General features: G+C 40.1%; 2 protein-coding genes across 2 annotated transcripts in view; both read right to left on the bottom strand.

Moving 5' to 3' along the window:
• Positions 1-3: 3 nt before the first annotated feature.
• On the bottom strand, positions 4-9676 carry dnaja2a (DnaJ heat shock protein family (Hsp40) member A2a). The gene is made up of 9 exons (XM_008404868.2): positions 9518-9676; positions 8199-8258; positions 6203-6432; positions 5605-5685; positions 5383-5516; positions 5092-5288; positions 2071-2215; positions 1509-1636; positions 4-245 (listed from the first exon to the last, which is right to left on the bottom strand). Exons 1-9 carry the CDS (start codon positions 9593-9595, stop codon positions 57-59), a joined length of 1242 nt encoding a protein of 413 aa, XP_008403090.1. The 5' UTR covers positions 9596-9676; the 3' UTR covers positions 4-56.
• Positions 9677-12189: 2513 nt separating this feature from the next.
• The window catches only part of neto2a (neuropilin (NRP) and tolloid (TLL)-like 2a), a 26026-nt gene continuing 20520 nt past the window's right edge, over positions 12190-17695 (bottom strand). The window contains exons 8-10 of the mRNA XM_008404869.2: positions 16200-16313; positions 14883-15013; positions 12190-14100 (exon numbers count right to left, since the gene is read on the bottom strand). Coding sequence (XP_008403091.1) covers positions 13279-14100; positions 14883-15013; positions 16200-16313 — 1067 coding nt within the window. The 3' untranslated portion in view covers positions 12190-13278. The remainder of the gene's footprint in view (positions 14101-14882; positions 15014-16199; positions 16314-17695) is intronic.

The raw sequence follows: 17695 nt of genomic DNA, 5'->3' as shown, positions 1-17695 counted from the left end.
AGATTTTTTTTATATATATATACGTATGTGTGTATGTCTGAGAAGCCGGATGGAGATTACTGGTGGGCACATTGCACGCCCTGCCCGTGGTGGCCGCTCTCGTCGTCTGAGCTGTCGTTGTACGCCTCCCTGCGGCCGCCGGACGACGAGCCCTGGCTGGCGTCGTAGTCTTGCAGGTCCACCTCCTCCGTTTCCCCAGTGATGATGGGGGGCTCCGACCGCGACGGCAGCATGTCCTCCAGCTCCTGTTAGGGGGAGGACAGGTGGAGAGTTGACCTTAGGATTGAAATCTGGTGTGATTTACACAGCGATGAACCGATCCACTTCTTTCACTTCTGATATCTGAGGTGTAGTATCGGCCAATACTGTACAGGAAAACTATTACATTTTTGGGTTTTTTTAAACACAGACATAGATGTACAGAATAATGAATTTATTTGCCAACTCTGCACCAGCATGGCTCATTTAAATACACCAATAGCTTCACGAGATTGATCAAACAAGTAAACACAACTTTAATTAGTTCAGTTAGAAGTAGAACAGTTGATGTTAAATAAATAATAAATTGAAACTGACAAACAATAGGTTGACTATTTTGGTAAAAAATGTAAAAATAAACTACAACAAATATTTTAAATGGTTAAGAAAGTGCAATTAGAAATTATAAAAAATAATGTTAGATAAATAAAGCATGACATTGTCCAGAGCACAAAGTACAGAATTAGACTGAATAGATCCGCCCCTATGGATCGAGATACATCGTCACTGATGCTTGATCTAGAATTTTGTTTCCAATATCGAGATCGATACAGATATTGATATCGGATTGGGGCCCGTCTCTGATCTCCCTGGACTGTAAAAGAAATATTCTTATGTTTAACAGGAAGTATTTTTTTATTTCCCAGAGTCTCATGAGGAACACATTGTTGCTGATGTTCCATAAATGTTTTTAGAAACTTCTTGAGTTACAAGAACATCCTGACAACTGAAACTCTGCGTTAGCTTACTGTATTGTCCTACAGTAAACATAACTAAATTAATTTAGTGAGATATTAGGCATTCTTTATCTTCTCTTTTACCAAAGCACTGCTAAATTCTCAGTGCAGGACTGTTTACTCTGGAAAACAGCTTGGTGCTCTACTGCCACCTTGTGGTAGTCTTTTAGTAGGACACCTTATGTCTAAAAAGAACAAGATTTATTAAAAGGACAGTTACTGGAACTATTAAGTGTCATAATTCATCTACTATTACGCAGTTATTTCCAATTCCTTGCTTGTTTATTGTGTTGACAGTAACAACTATCATTGAGGCTCAGAAAGGTTTAAATAAACTAAATCAGAAATTAACATTTTCTATCAGAACCATTTTTTGGGTAAGTTTTGTTCAGTTGTTGATTCCTGTCAGAGAAATAAAGGAGCTGTAAGAGAAAACGAGACGAGGTTTTTCTGAAAATAAAGAAAAAGAAACTGACAGCAGAGATGGCGTGTTAATAGAGGAACTCGTCTTACCACCAGCTTCTCTGGGCTGATCCAGTTGTTTTCAGGAAACTGGACATCAAACTTGATGAACAAGTCTCCTTTCTCAAACGGGTTTCTGTACTGTGGCATGCCCTCTCCCCGCACCACCCTGACCGAGCCTGGAAACAACAAGATTGATATTGATATTATTATTAGCCACGGCCGCCCAGGAAATACATGCTGCTACTCCGAAGGGCCACTAACACGATGAGGTGTTGGGGTACAAAAGTAGAGACAAACTAAGGAAGAGGAAACTGCTGCCAAAGAACTCAGAAATTTTAGATTCATCTCAGACATTTTCTAGAAAAAAAAAATGTTAATGTCCAAGTTTCAAAAGTTGAAAATTTGCTAGAAAAGAAAAATCTGAAATTTTGAGATGAATCTCAGAAATTCAAGAGTAAAGAAATTTTGTCTTTTGAAACTATTATTGTTAGACAATGATGCATCTCATGTCTTCACTTATAGCTGCTTTGTTTGAAGCAACATTTAATCCTTCAACGCATCATTAAACATTTCAAACAGAACTAGAGAACCAGAGAAGAAGAAATCTGACCTGGTTCAATGACTTTTCCTGCAGGATACTTGACAACAATCTGTCTCCCATCTAAATGCTTCAGCATGAACTGGAAGCCGCACAGCGCCTCCACCAGGCCGATCTTATGGGTCATATAGAGGTCGTTTCCTTCTCGTCTAAATGTCTGAAACGGAGAGAAGATGGAGATGACGTGAAACTCACAGAGACCAGTTCTGATCAGGAAGGAAACATGTTCAACTTGTTCAGGGTGAACTGGCCCAAAAAGACACATTAGATCCAAACTTCTCAGAAATGACAAAATATGGACAGTTATTGGAAGATTTCCACATGAAAAGAAGGTTTATGGATATTATTTGGCGTCTCTTTTGCTTTTAAGGAACTGATAGACCAAAACAATAGCCGCTCATTGGAATCTACTGATTTTTAGCCTTTTAAAACAAATAGCATTTCTTTTACGTTTTAAAGGTTGCAGGAAAGCGAGAGAGAGCAAGACTTTCAGCTTAGCTTTTTAGCTTTCAACCTAAAACATTCTGGGTTTAAGACTTTTTGGGAACTTTTTAGCAATTCAAGTTAAAGACTTACAACTTCTCCCCCCACCCCCAAAAAACAAAAAACCCACAACGATGCAGTGCTAGCTACACTGATTTCTAGTAGAAGATGATAAAAGATAAATTTTGCAATTATCTCTTAAAATGTAAGCAAATCTGTGACAACGCCCTGCTCATAGTAAGAGTCTTGCTTGATCATGATAGGAAGGCAAGAAAATGAAGGCTTTTAAAAATATTGTGTCATTGGAAATCAGCAGAGGTTTCTAACCTTTAGTCAAAAACTAGAACTTAGAAACTCATTTCTGACTGGTGCATCTATATGAATTACAGGCATTTATGAACCTTTATGTGTATCTGCTTCAGTGTCTAGAATAGCGGTTCTCAACGTGGGCGGACACGCCCCCCAGGGGGCATTCAGAGGACGACAGGGGGCGCTGGCGGAAATTTTTATAAAAGTGGGGCGCTGGGATGCCTTTGGGGGGCGTTTGGTCGAAGGTAAACTTTACACCTTATATGCACAACAATACCAGTTTAGACTTTGAGCAACTTGGTAAAACTGTATTGTGTAACATTAAACCATGCTTGGTTGCAACTGTATCAATGGCAGCTCTTCTTCTATTCAGTGTTTGTTAGCTTCTGTTAGCTTCTTGGCGCAGCTCCATTCTCCTGCTACTGGTAGCTAAAACGATACCCTCACTGTGTATCCCTCTGAAAAATGAACCAATTTAAATAAAGAAATCCCTTCATGGGTGATACCAAGATAGAGAGCGTTCATTAGCGTTAACACAGGTGCTGTAAGTGGTCCGGTATGAAACAAGTGTGAAAGAACAACACAGCACTTTAAAATTTCAATAATCAGAATGCAGAAATAGTTTCTGTTGTTTTAAAAGGTTTATGGTCAGTCTGCCTTTTCCCCATCGATATGCTTCCTTAGGGTGCAGGGCGGTCGGGAAGGGCTTAAAGAAAAACAAAAAGACGCGCACATTGCGCAAAACTCTGCAACAGGAGAAGCGGGACATAAAACGGAGCAACGAACTAGATGTGAATTATGGCATAAAAACAGAGAATCCGACGCTGAACAGTGAAAAATCAACACATGACGATTAGGCGGCGTAGCAGGTGATGAGATTACTGATGGTCAATAAACTATAAAATAAATCTAGCAACAGGAAAGAAACTAAAGCGGACATAGCAATAAACCGAGAGAGGATAATATTAATCAAATGAAACTAAATGGAAATGAATGAAGAACAAAATGCAAGAATAAACTAAGAAACTAAAATAAATACAGAGGAATAAACTGGTACGGTTTCGAGCAATAATTAATACAGAGGACTGTATGGCAATAATAAACAGACAGTATTTCCAGATTAAAGGTAAAATAATATTGTTGAAATGTCTTGGGTTTGTTGAGACCATATCTAGTACTGAGAATAAATATCTTACAGACCATAACAGTAAAGAACTGATCACTTATTTATGTATTTAATTAGATTTGATATATTTATTTCTTCAATATTATTTTTCATGTCAGTGTTAATGTCATGGTGGTGTTCAGTGACTCCATGACACTTTCAATTTGACTCATTAGGATTTGATTAAGAACCAGATTTGTTCTTTGTAATTTCTGTCCAGTAAAACTATTAATCTATAAATCAATAGACAGGTCTAAATAAAGATATAATCCATGTTTCTGTCTCATATTTGTATGGCATTAAAAGGACTTGGAACTTTTGTTTTTCCACTGAAAGCTCTGGTTTGCACAATAAATGCCATGTGGGTGAAATTTTATGGATGATTCTCTGATGTCCCATTCTCCTGAAGGCAGCACAGAGCTGCACCACCAGAAACTGACAAACACTGAAGAGAAGAAGAGCTATGATTAATGTAGTTACAGTTCTATCCATGTTTTAATGTTGCAGAGCTCAGTCGTTTTGCAAATAGTTCAAAGTTTAAACTGGCATGTTGAACATCTATTATCTGGTCATTTTGTGGAATATTTAACAACTAGAAAATGGCAAAGAATAAGAATATTTTTCCACTCTGATTGGCTTCTGTTAGGCCTACAAATTTTAAGTTGAATGTTCATTGCATTTTTCATAGACACCTGTGAAAATAATTTCTATTTCCATGACTTTTTTGTTCTCTGGGAAATTATTTTTGATGATAAATACAGAAACAAGCATCTACAATAGTGATAGTAATATTAATGATAAAATAATGGTCAGTGCAAAGTAGCCTGCAAATTCTTTGGTGGGGGGCGGTGAGGGACCTGGATAAAGGCTAGGGGGCAATGGCCCAAAAAAGGTTGAGAAACACTGGTCAGATGAAGACAAACTATTTGTGCGCAGAGCATCGGCCATATTTCTAAACCAACACACCTCCATAGAAACGGCCATGTGATCGAGTTTTTAGACAGATGTTTTGAAGTACAACATAAACAAAAATCCTACAGCATAATAATATTACTTGAAGAAGTGTAGGGTTTTACCTCGTTGTCCTTTTCCTGCAGAACTAGAACTATGTCTCCAGGCTCCACCCCCGGCGCCTGGTCGGCTTCTCCTCCAAAAGTGATTTTCTGCCCGTGCCTCATGCCTTTGTCTACGTGGACCTCCAGGATTTTCACCTCCTTTACCACTTTTTTACCTTCACATTTTTTACAGCGGTCTTTCTCGTTGATGACTTCACCTGGAGCGGATCAAACAAGTGAAACGAACTGTAACGGCGGCTCTGAGACGGTCGCTGGAACGCAGAAACACACACACACAGCCGTGGTCCTCACCTTCTCCGTTACAATCGGTACACACAGACTGCATCTGTTGGACCATGCCTGGAGCCAGCTGTCTGATCATGATGCGCATGCCCCGCCCCCTGCAGGCCGTGCATTTCTGTACAGCGCCCGTCTTGCCTCCTTGTCTGAATCGATGAAGGAAGAAACACGGCAACACCTCAGCAGATGGCAACAAGAAAACAACAAACAGAGGGGAAATTATGTCCAACTTACCCATTACAGGAACTACACAGGACGTTCTTGCTGAGTTGTAGTTTTGTTGTTTTCCCATTGTAAAGGTCGTCCAGTGAGACCCTGAAGAAAACATGAGACACTCGCTGAGCGTACATGACAAATGAGGAAAATTTAGTCAATATTCCACTAATGTCAAAAAATAAAAACAAAATAAAATTTCAGTTGCTGTGTTTCCTTTAAATAATAAACTACATTAAAGTCACAACTGAACAAGTTTGTTCACTACGTCATTAAGAACATGTCACGGCATCATCCTCCAACTACTTCCGGTCGTCGTCTTCTTCATGGTTTGCGCCAGCAGCAACATCAGGTTGTTGATCATGTGACGCAAAAAAGCGTTTCCATTGCAGTTTTACGAAATAAACCAATTTTGACTCGACTGAAAAAAACCCACATCATCTTGGTGGCAAAACTTTGGATTGAAATAAAAAGTTTTTCTTTTTAAATTGCTGTGTTTCCATTAAGCTAATTTATTTTTCCAAACATCAAATTACAAAATTAAATGGTCAACGAAAACGCAGCTACTTAGCAACCTGGCCATAGACTTCACAGGACCACTGAGGGACATGTGACCTACTTGAGCGGATGGACCATGTCCTCGCCTCTCCTCCGACCGCCGTTTCTGGAGCGGCCCGCCTGGCCGCCCATGAAGCCGAAGAGACCGCCACCGAAGATGTGGGAAAAGATGTCGTCCATCCCGGGACCGCCCCCGCCTCCTTCCCGCAGCCCCTGCTCTCCATACCGGTCGTACAGTTCCTTCTTCTCAGGGTTAGTGAGCACATCGTATGCAAAGCTGATTTCTTTAAACTAGACGAAGAGAGAGAAAAGAGAACTTCAGCACAAAACAAGAGGTTTGATGGAATCCAAAGAAAGGGACTGAGGCTGTAACTAAAAACAACAGAATGGGATCAGCACCTCTACATTCTCTATAACTGATAAAAGGACCAACAGTGGGAAGCAGAACATTTCTGAATTCAGAAAGCTGATGAGGTTAATGTTTGGACTACATCATCAAAATTACACTAGTTACTCTAGAACCACCATCTCTGAGCAAATCTGAATAATTATTGTTTATGTCAAATCCTCTAAAGGATGATGAGGGCAAACAGAAGTTAAAATAGCTTCCTGTGTTCTGTGGAAGAAAAGCAAACATCAGCACTGTGGCCATAAATCAGCTCCATCAGATGGATCAAGTCGAGACAGATTTTATTATCATAACAGCTTAAATCAAAGACTGATGTTATTTTTGACGTTGTATTCAGAATGAACGAATAAATCAACACAACTTGAGTTCAAACAGAACATCTGCTGCAGCCACGTTTCACAGATCTTTATTGACTGTTCGGCAGAGTTTCCCTCAAAGTATTTTAAGGCTGGCGGGCCACCAGGCTTTACTTACTCCCCCACAAGGCTAAGCATATTTTGTTGATATATATTATAGGGGGTTTTATACACCAGTAACAGAGAGCAAAGACAAGTTAGAGTGTCTTTGGCGAAATTGTTGGAAGCAAAATAGCAACATAGTATGGTCAGCATGTGAACATGTAGGGAGAGTGAGGTCAGGAGTCTTTTTATTCTCCTGACCTCCACAACCACTACCCGTCTTCATCAGTTTACAGGCTAACAACTTCAGCAATGAAGTAACAAGTCACGGATAAAGGATCAAAAAACTTTAATTAGGATTAAACAACTGGACAATAAACAAATGAATACTACTTATTTTAATTGAGTTTTTTTTTACGTAGTTGGTGCTTATGTATAGTTAAAAACACATAATGCAAATGTAACTAACTCAAGGTAAATTTGTTTTCTATTAAATGAGCTTCACTAATATTTATGTGTTTCCTATAAGAGAAGTTGAAGTATTTACATGGTAAAACTTAAGTATTTTGGGGGATTTCATGTAATAGACCAACAAAAAATAATTAATGTGAAGTATTGTGAATTTAACAGGAAATTTCCAAATTTCCTACAATAACATCTCCAAGAATTAAAAGTAAAGGTTTTCTGAGCCTGGAAAGAGTTTGGAGAGTTTCACAAGGAGTGAACTGAGGCTGTAGTCAGAGCAGCTAGAGCCATAAAGTCGCGTTGGCCACATGGACTATAAATGTAAACCATGTGTAAAGTCACCTCTTAACCAGAAACGACAAAAGTGTCTAATGAGAAACCTCTGCTTCTATTACACCTCAGCAAAAACAGACGAACCGCCACGCTGAAGTGATGCAATAATTTATGCAAAAGGAGCCTCAACTATGTATTTAGTGCACAGAAATCAATAAACTTTTAAAAAATCTGACATTTGTGTTTGAAATATCTTTTTTTTTTTTTAAATGAGCTCATGTAGTGTAATAATTTCTATTTGAGGTTTCCGTTGTCTGTAAGCCACAATAATCAAACATGCAAGACAAAAAAGGATTCAATTATTTCTTTCCATAAGTAATGAATCTATGGAATAAACAAGTTTCACTTTCTGAAATGGGAGACAAATAATATTCAATGTTTTGACCCTGTATTACTTTATCTGTACATTTTGTCCCCCACAGTAATGGAGGACGCTATCACCAAATGTTTACCTTGTCACCAGCGTTTGGGTTCTTGTCAGGGTGATACTCTTTTGCCAGTTTCCGGTATGCCTGGAATGACAGAAGGATAATTTGCTTGTGTTAATTTTTTTTCTGTGTAACCTGGAACTTCCCATGAGAGGAACACCTGAAAGGAGCTTACTCATTGTTTACGCAATCACACGTGCCTGCGTAAAGAAACCAAAATGTTCCAACCGGCAAACGGACCCCATAACCTCAGTCACTGGATGTTTAGAACACAACTATCCATTTCTGGAGCAGTTAAGGACACGGCATTCTGCTGTTCGGCTTTTATTTACTTAACTATACATACAAATCGACGTTTAGTATAAAACGGAACCCTTAAGATGTCTGACAACTTTATTGCTAACGAAAACTAGAATTTGCTAATTAGCATCCCTTGCTAACACCCAAAACACAGCAGTACTGTAAGGGTAGCAGATTATTTTTTATTAAAAAAAATACATACAAAAACAGCTTCGGACGTCATGTTTAAGAAGGCAACGGAAAAACTTGGCATTATATGGAGAATAGCTAAATATCAAAAACCGGAAACAAACGACTTCGTCACAGCCATGCTAGTTAGCTTCCATACAGAAAACGCAAAGCAGCATGACTTGAGAAATGACTCCATCGAATCGGGACTTTGTAAGACATTTGAACAAATGTTCCTAAATTTCTCTAAAAAGTGGACTTAGAGGCGGGTCGGTGCATTAAGAAACGCAATTATTAGGTTATAAGCTGATGTTCTTTTAACTAACCCAAAAACTAACAGCGAAGCTAATCGGAACTCAACACTAAGGTTTTTTTATTATTATTATTATTATTATATACCCAATATCAATTGAATCTATGTCAGTGCAGAGTTAAATAGTATAACATAAGATAGAATAAAATAAGGTGTTCATTACAGTCCTTTGACAAACGACGCTAAGTAAAACGCCACCGAGATTTAAGCTAAAGCTAACTTGAGGTCAACAGTTATATCAGTACAAGAAACATTGAGCTTCAGATATTACCGTTTTTGATTTATGTGTAAAATTTCTAAGGAATACAAAATAAACTGCCTGGAAGTGGCTACACTGTGACTGATCTCTCCGGAATGTAAAGAATCTGTAATAATAAAAGGTTACAGCGGCATCGTCACATGAACTTTCAGGCCATTTAAAATGCTAGCACCTTTAGCATGCTAGGTTACCTCACAGCTAGCATTAGCTTAGCAAATCATTTCCTGGTTCGAGAAACGTGACGTTTTTCTAGAACTCTCAGTTCTGTTTCTTTTCAGGTTCTGTTTTTTTCTACCAAGTTACCTTTTTGAGCTCATTTTCAGTTGCGGACGGAGACACTCCAAGAATGTCGTAGAGTCTTGTGTCGGCAACATTGGCCATGGTGTTGCTGGGGATGTTGCTTCTACAAGGAGGAGGATGGACAAAGAGAAGGAGCCGGTGGAAAATGTTTTGCTCGTCTTCTTCATCAGTTTCCGGGATGTTAGAGTCTCTTCGTACGCACTGTCGCCCCCTCCTGGCCAGTATGCAGTTTGACAGAGGAATTTTTGAGCCACGTGTGGAAGAAAAATTTCTGGAAACCACGCAAAAAAGGGAAAAAAATAGACATAGATGATTTTTCTTGTATAAACAACTTATTAAATAATTTCAACACATTTTATTCTAAAATCAAGGCATTAAGTTATTTATCTAAATGAGTTTTTTTTTTGTTTTCAGAATCGGCGTTATTCACCAAGCTTGTGCACACAAGAAATTTGACTTTTGAGTTTTAAAAGTCTCCAAAGAAGGTGGATGGAGAAAAATCCTGTTCATGCTGACTAACAAAGAGTACATTGAAGAAAAATGTCAGAACACTTAACCTAATCATCCTAACCAATTACTTATAAATTATATATCACACACATTGGCATGCCCCAATGTGTCTTACCAGCCCCCTCGCACTACACCTACTGAGCCCCAGGAGCCAAGACCTTGTTGTTGACAGTGAATGAGCCACCCCAACAAAACCTGACTCCAAGAAAGTGTACTGGTCAACTATCATTAGGATCAATGGGTTGCTTTTAGGCAGAGTAGTTTAGTATTGATGTATTGTTCACTAGTAATTGTAAGCTTGACCAAAAGGGTAGACACAGATTGGGGCTTCATTTGCAGTACTGCAGGTGCTGCCCTGGTCTATCATGGTGCAAACAGAGCTGAACCAAAGAGCGATGCTCTTCATTTATCAGTCTGACTAGAATCCAGCCCTCACCAAGGGTTATGAGATATGGATCATCACCAAAGAACACAACCCTACATGGCACAACTGATCTTCCCTGTGGGGTCACTGAGTTTGTGGCAGGGTGAGGAGATTTGTCTACCAGCTGCTGCTCCTTCGCCTTGAAAGAAGTCAGCTGAGGTGGTTCAGGATGACTCCCATAGGTGCTGCCCTTGGAAGGGTCATCCAATCCAAACACATCCCCCTGCGACGAGGCACTAGAGCGGACCCAGAATTTGCCAAGGAACTAAAGATCTTTTCTGGATTAATATTGGGGAAACTGATGTCTCCCTTCTAGATCCGTCTGTGGATGGATGAATTAAAACATTAAAGCATACCAGACACAAACTTACCACCAAAGAACATGGCAGGTTACATAATCCATTTTGCTAAAGGACACGAGTTTTGACAAGATGAAGTAAACTTATTTTAAATAGGTTTTATAAGTGCAAGGCCATATGTTCCCTAAATCAAATCAAATTCCATCCAATCTTTTAGTGGAGATACTGTTTTAGAAAACTAATTCCTGTCCACTTGATGGGAGTTTAAGCGCTTGAAAGCTTTTATCCCAAAAAAAAAAACCACACAAGAATCTTGAATATATTTATACCACATTGAATGTTGTAATGGAGCTAATAGCGAAAATTCAAGCTGGAAGACTCCGCCCCCTCCGTTCGCCCGCTGGACCTCAACCGGCGCGTCCAATCATCAATCAAGCTCTGTGTAAAAGGATCCACACCATGCGGTCAGCTGGTTCCCAGCTGCGTTCAACCCACCACCGCCCCTTCTCCACCCTCATCCTTCGGCTCTCCAGGATAGCACCCTTTCCCGGCCTCCACCACCAGTGTCGGGCCCCCGGGGAGAGCATCCCTAATCAGTTATCGGGATGTTCATCGAGTTCACATCAAATCTCAGCTCAAATCAGCTACGGGGGCCCGAGCGCCAAAGAACTGTTATTCATTCCTGTCATTAAATCTTTTAATTGTTCCTTTTTCTCCATCTGAGTCTTTCCAGATTGAATTATAAGAATCACCAGACAACTGAACTGACAACACAACTCGTACAACTAGAAGTTAAGAAAGAAGCCCCGTCTTATCCTGTTAGAGATGTTCATGTGTTTATTCTCAATTATTATTGGCACTTTTAAAAATGCTGCTGCTCACCAACATCCACCAATCACGGATTGAAACACTTGGAAACTTCTGAGAGGCAGAAGACCACATCATCGGGGTCAAACACTCAGCGGCCATATTTGAAGGTCACGTTTTTTTTTGTGTGTGTTTTTTTTTAAAACGACGCCCCGAGGTTCGGCCGGGACAAATGAGTCTTGACAGCACGGGGAAGGGGTGAGGCGAATGTGAGCATGGAAGAGAGACAAAAGTGGAGAAATGCTGCGAGGAATCATTCAAACGTGTGACAGTCGGGAGGATGTGCGCTATCTCAATTTATTTTGTTCATGAGTGGAACTTGGAATTCGTCAGCCTTGAATCCTGCGCATTCAACCAGGTTCAAACAATTCCGCGAATAAATTATCCCCGGAGCACCTTGGTATGTTAATATCCACCGAAGCAAAGCGGGGCGGGAAAAAAAACACTTGGCGTAGGCTGGTTTTTATTTGTCACAGTGTGTATCTTACCTTGACGAGACATTTCCATCGCGTGGGCCGCGTGTCGTCTTTATGTTTCTTGTTTACAGAAGAAGAGAAAGAAGAGAGACTCCGCTCGAGGATGTGAGTAAGCTCTCGTTTAATTCAACAGAATGAAATTATACAACCAGTGGTTAAAAAACATAAATGAGTCTAATACAGGCTACATGTGTCACTCAGGGAGAAGGCTTGTGCTTGTTTTTACACACTCGGGTCGTGGAGAAAGAGAGAAAATATATATATTTCCCCCCCATTAGAAATGCAGGGTTCAGGATTGTTGCTTATTTTGACTCGGATTCTCCCAGTTAAGAGCTTCATGTTCCATAAACTATTGTTCACGAACTTCACACACCCCAAATAAGCTCTACATTTCTTACTCAAACAGGACAGTGTCTTCATGTGCTCACCCTGAGGAGAGTGATGGGTATCCCCTGTGAGGTAACCATGGAAACTACATCATTATTATATTGAAATAACATTGCAATCGTTTTATTTCATTGATCAGATTTGCGCCACTGATAGTCCACCTCTATGAAATCAGCGCAGCAACAATTTTAACAAACAAAAAGAGTAAAAAGCCAAGCAACACCATGAGGCTGGATATATTCTGGTTTCAACAGTACAGTACATTGACCAAAAAGACAAATCAAAAGGATATAACTTATTAGAAGATGCACTATAGATCATATATATTTGTGCCTGGCAGGTGAATAAATGCAACAGTCTGCCTGCAGCATGTCTCACAGTCCCCTTCGATCCCTTCGGAGTCACCCAGAAACCCAGTGGAGAGAAGTCTGACTCTGCATGCGTGGACATTTTCCAACAAGTTTCAGGTGGAAGTAGAGATTAAGTGAGTGAAAGACAAGTGAAGAGGCAGTATGTCTTTATGTTGTCTTCACTTGAGGTCCATCAGTATCAAAAAATTAGTAGTTTGGTCCATTTTGTTGCTCTAATATCTTCCATTCTTCCAAAGGCTCCATGTGAATTAGAGAGGTCCTTGTGTATTAACTCAAAAAAACACAAACAAGACAACAAAAAGTTACCTGTAGACAAGAGGCGTGGGAGGAAGCAGGGATTATTCTGTTTATGCAGGGCTTTTGTCCTTCTGTAATTTTTTATTCCATAAAGGAAATACAAGGTCTGTGTTTCCCGTTTAGCCTTCGGGATCTAGAAGTCCATAGATATGGAGCGCTGCTGTGGGTCAACTATGGTGGTACTGTTGCGAGCGCTGGTCCCCCGAACACTGAGGGTTCCGCAGGCGCCTGCCATCCCGGCGCCAATACCTCCTGCTATCCCACTGGGCCCGGCCATGCTCACTCCGCTTACCATGCCCATCCCGCCAGCCATGGACACTCCACCTGTAATCCCTCCTCCGGCAATTCCGGACGGGCCGCCTCCTCCCATTGCTCCTCCCATCGCCCCTCCCATTGCTCCTCCCATTGCTCCTCCCATCACCCCACCCATTGCTCCTCCCATTGCTCCACCCATCGCTCCTCCGACGGATGCTCCTCCGACCAGTCCCACCGCGCCACGGCCGTAAATCTCACATGGAATCTCCTCAGTGACACGGTCCTCGATGACCTGCTGGTCGCAGTCATGAGTCTGTGAGTGCTGCTTGTAGCCGTAGCAGCTCTTCTTGTAGGTGGACGTGGAGTTGAAGGTCTTCATGGGAGGGGGCTTGGAGAAGTCGTTGTGGTAGGACAGTTCCATGGAGCTCAGCGTAGTTCTGCTGTGCTTCATGCTGCCGCCGCCGCCTCCTCCGCCGCAGCCAGTGGCTACGGAGCCCTGGGAGCCACAGTGGTGCTCGTGGACACAGCGCGACATGGTGGAGGAGCGACGCACCTTGTGGAAGCTGTCCAACTCCTCGGAAAGATCGCCAAGGTCTGAGGACATCTCCTTGTCGCGGAGAGAGAAGAGCTCGTAGTGGGGCGGGTCGAAGACCTCCTGGAATCCAGCCTTGTTGAAGACACCAGGTCGCCGAGCCACCACCTTGAAAAGACCACCCAGACCGTTACAGTTTTGGATACAGAACTGTTTAGATACCTTAAAAGGCTTTTAAAAACATTACTTTAATTCCTCGCAAGTCAGAATGCAGGAAAGGTACGGAGGCGTTTAACTGCCAGAGCTTCTAAATAAATTCAGGAGTGGTATCTTGTTGTAACTACAAAGTTTCTCAATATAACACAAAACTTTTGCATCTTCTTATAACAAGATATGAAACACGTTAAAACGACAGTTTCTTGTTATAATGAGTCTTATATCTTGCTATATTGAGAACGTTTCTCATTCAAATGAGAAAACCCTCGCAAATGAGATGCAAAACAACAAAGTTTCTCATTATAACCAGATGAGTTTTATACCTTATTTTCACTTAAACAAGAAATTTGTCAGTTTATGGAGATGGCTTTCAAAAACACATAGATGCTAAATATTCGTTAGCAACTTCAGGTTAAACTGTTTTGATTTGCTGAAACTTAGTATCACGTCCTTGAGGATCACAACAATATAACATCTTTCTACAACAGCCAAGAGGCCTATTACTAATAATAGCGTCATGAGCCTTGCTTCATAAAGCCTGAACTATCCCTTTAAGAAGGAAGGAAAACAATAAACCTTGAAACCACAGAGAAGTTCGGCTTGAACGAAGGATTTATCTGCTGTCAAATACAACAACACTTCATCTTTGGCTGGTCTAAGACCCTTAAAACATTTCCATTTATGTGTGTAACCTTCAGAACTTTACCTCAGGACCAAACAAAAGCGTGACTCACCTTTTTTCTGGGCTGCTTCATTTGGACCAAAATGGAGATAATAAGAAGAACAAGAACTATGCCTGAGGAAACTCCGATAACGGTGCCGTGGGTCTTGGTAATCTGATGAAAAAGCCCCTTGGAACGCTTCTCTGCAAGAGGATGACAGAACAAACAAGATAAGGGGAAAAAGAAATGCAAGTACAGAACCATGCAGTTATCTTTCTCCTTCCAGGCTTTTGTTTGTGTGTTTTGTTATACTTTACTGTCTTAAATAATTTAATATCAGAGAAATATATGTAAGAGAGTATATGTTTGCCTTAAATCAAATCTTTCATATCACCGTGGAGGAATTTTCATCATCAGCTTTCCAAAAAAAAGTGCAAATGACAAATAATTCATGATTTATGAAGGTAGCAGGATTGTTTTTTCACATAGGATGTACATGCACTCAGGTGGTCTTTGTCTTATACTAAAATATATTCAGGACAAGGATTAAAAAATACAGAAGAAATCTGTAAGAGGGCAAATACTTTTACCAGCTCTGTAGTCATAAAATCCTGGAAAGTAAATCAAAACCAAGCACAAGTATCAAAACTACGATGGTGTATTAGGGCCACCGCACATAGACAAAAAAACAAAAACAAAAGGAGAAAATTTCCACCAGAATTTTTTTTTTAGATTAATTTTGATCTCAGCCAGTTTATTTTTAGAAATGTCTGTGTTCAAAAAGTGTAAAATTTGCAAGAAAAAAACTAAAAAAAAAAAAAAAAAAAGAAAAAAAATTGAGGTTCATCTAAGACGTTTTCTAGAAAAAACTTTGGAATTTCTGTGTTCCAAACATAGAAAATTTGCTAGGAAATAAACTAGACATTTTTATATTAATCTCAGAAATATTCTAGAAAAGACTTGGCAAGTTCAGAGTTCGAAGCGTTATATTTTTATATTAATCTCAGAAATATTCTAGAAAAGACTTGGCAAGTTCAGAGTTCAAAGCGTTGAATATTTGCTTGAAAAAACTAAGAAATGTTTAGATTAATCTGGGAAATTCTGTAGAAAATTTTTTTTACTTCTGAGTGCAAAGCATCAAATTTGCTAGAAAAAAAAACTGAGAAATTTTTAAATTAATCTCAGAAATATTTAAGAAAAAATCCTTTCAAATTTCAGAGTTCAAAGCAGCATAAATTTGCTGGAAACAACACAAATTTTGAGTTTAATCTCAGATATTTTCTAGAATAAATGTGGACGTTTCAGTGTTTTTAGCTAAAATGTAATCCTTCTTTTTTCTATCTACAACGTCCCTAATACGCCGTCTTAGAAAGCCGTCTGAATGGTCACCTTTGCAGTGGTTTTCATCCCACGGATAGACACAGTTCTGGATTCCGTTGCACACCAGGGTGTTGTTGATGCACATGTTGCTGTGGCAGAAGAACGTATTGGCCGTACAGGGAGCTGCAGGCAAGAGACGAACAGAGGAAATGAAATTTAGCTGAATAAATCTGAATAAAAGATGACTGGAGTGTGAAAAGGACCAGGAGATATTTTGGAAAGAGGGATAATAAAACAACATTAACGCTAACAAAAGAATACTCTAGCAGCAGAAAATCTCCTGGGGCCTGTAATGAACGACAAATGTTATGTTATTTGTAGAAATGCTGCAGGCCTAATGGAGACGGCGCACGTGAAGCAATACATCATCATTTCCCCGTGAAGGGACATCAGGGGATGGACGAGGGGAGCGAATGGCAGCTCCACTGAACTGCAACCGTGGAGAGAGGGAGCGGAGGATAGCAGGGGGACTTGTGGCAATTTCAGAGGAAAAGATAAAAAGAAAGGCAGAGCCGGTGGAAATGCAACATGATGAGGTGCTGCTGGTCCACCGGGTGCAGAGAGAAGGACCTCATTAGGACTGGAGTCAGAGTCTGGATGCTGGGACAGCAGGGACGCAGGTGATTGGCAGCAGGAACTGGCCGGGGAGCTGTGGGAAGAGTTGGTGGACGCTGAAGGCCAGGCGTGGTCAGCACTGAGATAAAAACAGACCTGAAGCAGGAACATTTACTTTGTAACCATTTATATGTCTTTGTGTGTGTTAGAAGGTTCTGGAAAAATGAATTGAACATTGATTTAATACTTTTGTTATTCAAATTTTAGGGATCGCACTTTTCTGGCTGATCGGAGAAAACGATCTTTAAGGAGCCTGCCCTGCCAATTCAGACTTTGGACGATACCCATTATTTTTGTCTGAAATGTCACTAAATATAGCAAGAGAGTCACTGAGTTGACAAGTGTGAGATGACTATTGTTCACTGCAAATGTGCAAACATGACCTGATAGGCGGGTTTGTCAGTTAAACTGTTCTCACAGCAGAGCAAAAGATTACTGATTTTCAGACCAAGGTAGATAAGATCGATAGATAAGATTGGTTTCACTTCTAGGTATCGGCCGATCATCAATCTACCAAGATTAAAGAAATCTGGGCCGATTTATCAATAAATGTTTATTGAATCTGTCAAACACACAACATAGACATATTTATTTTGCTGCCCCAAAATAAAATCAGACAGTGAGCTCTTTATCTTATGATTTAACAAATGACATGAAGTGACTCCATATGTGATTCATTGTTTACCTTAATGATTAGCATTTCATCGATCATTTGTAGAGGATGTATCTGCAGCTAAAAAAGCACTTAGCTAACATGCTAAATCAATTGACTTAGCATCAATACAGTGTAGGGCTTATTTGATGATTTCTTTTAAATAATATTTGGAAAGACAGAGTTGCATAATGTGTGTGTGTTTTTTTTTTTTACATAATTTCAACTTAATAAAATA

This window comes from Poecilia reticulata, linkage group LG3 (genome assembly GCF_000633615.1).
Source record: "Poecilia reticulata strain Guanapo linkage group LG3, Guppy_female_1.0+MT, whole genome shotgun sequence".
NCBI lineage: Eukaryota > Metazoa > Chordata > Actinopteri > Cyprinodontiformes > Poeciliidae > Poecilia > Poecilia reticulata.
This window is presented reverse-complemented; position numbering and strand designations above follow the sequence as displayed.

Coding starts and splice junctions, on each gene's coding strand:
- dnaja2a (XM_008404868.2), bottom strand. CDS start 9,595: ATGGCCAATGTTGCCGACACAAGACTCTACGACATTCTTGGAGTGTCT. Junction 8,259..9,517: donor CTGAAAATGAGCTCAAAAAG/GTAACTTGGTAG, acceptor CTGTCATTCCAG/GCATACCGGAAACTGGCAAA. Junction 246..1,508: donor TCAGCCCAGAGAAGCTGGTG/GTAAGACGAGTT, acceptor TCCCCCTAACAG/GAGCTGGAGGACATGCTGCC.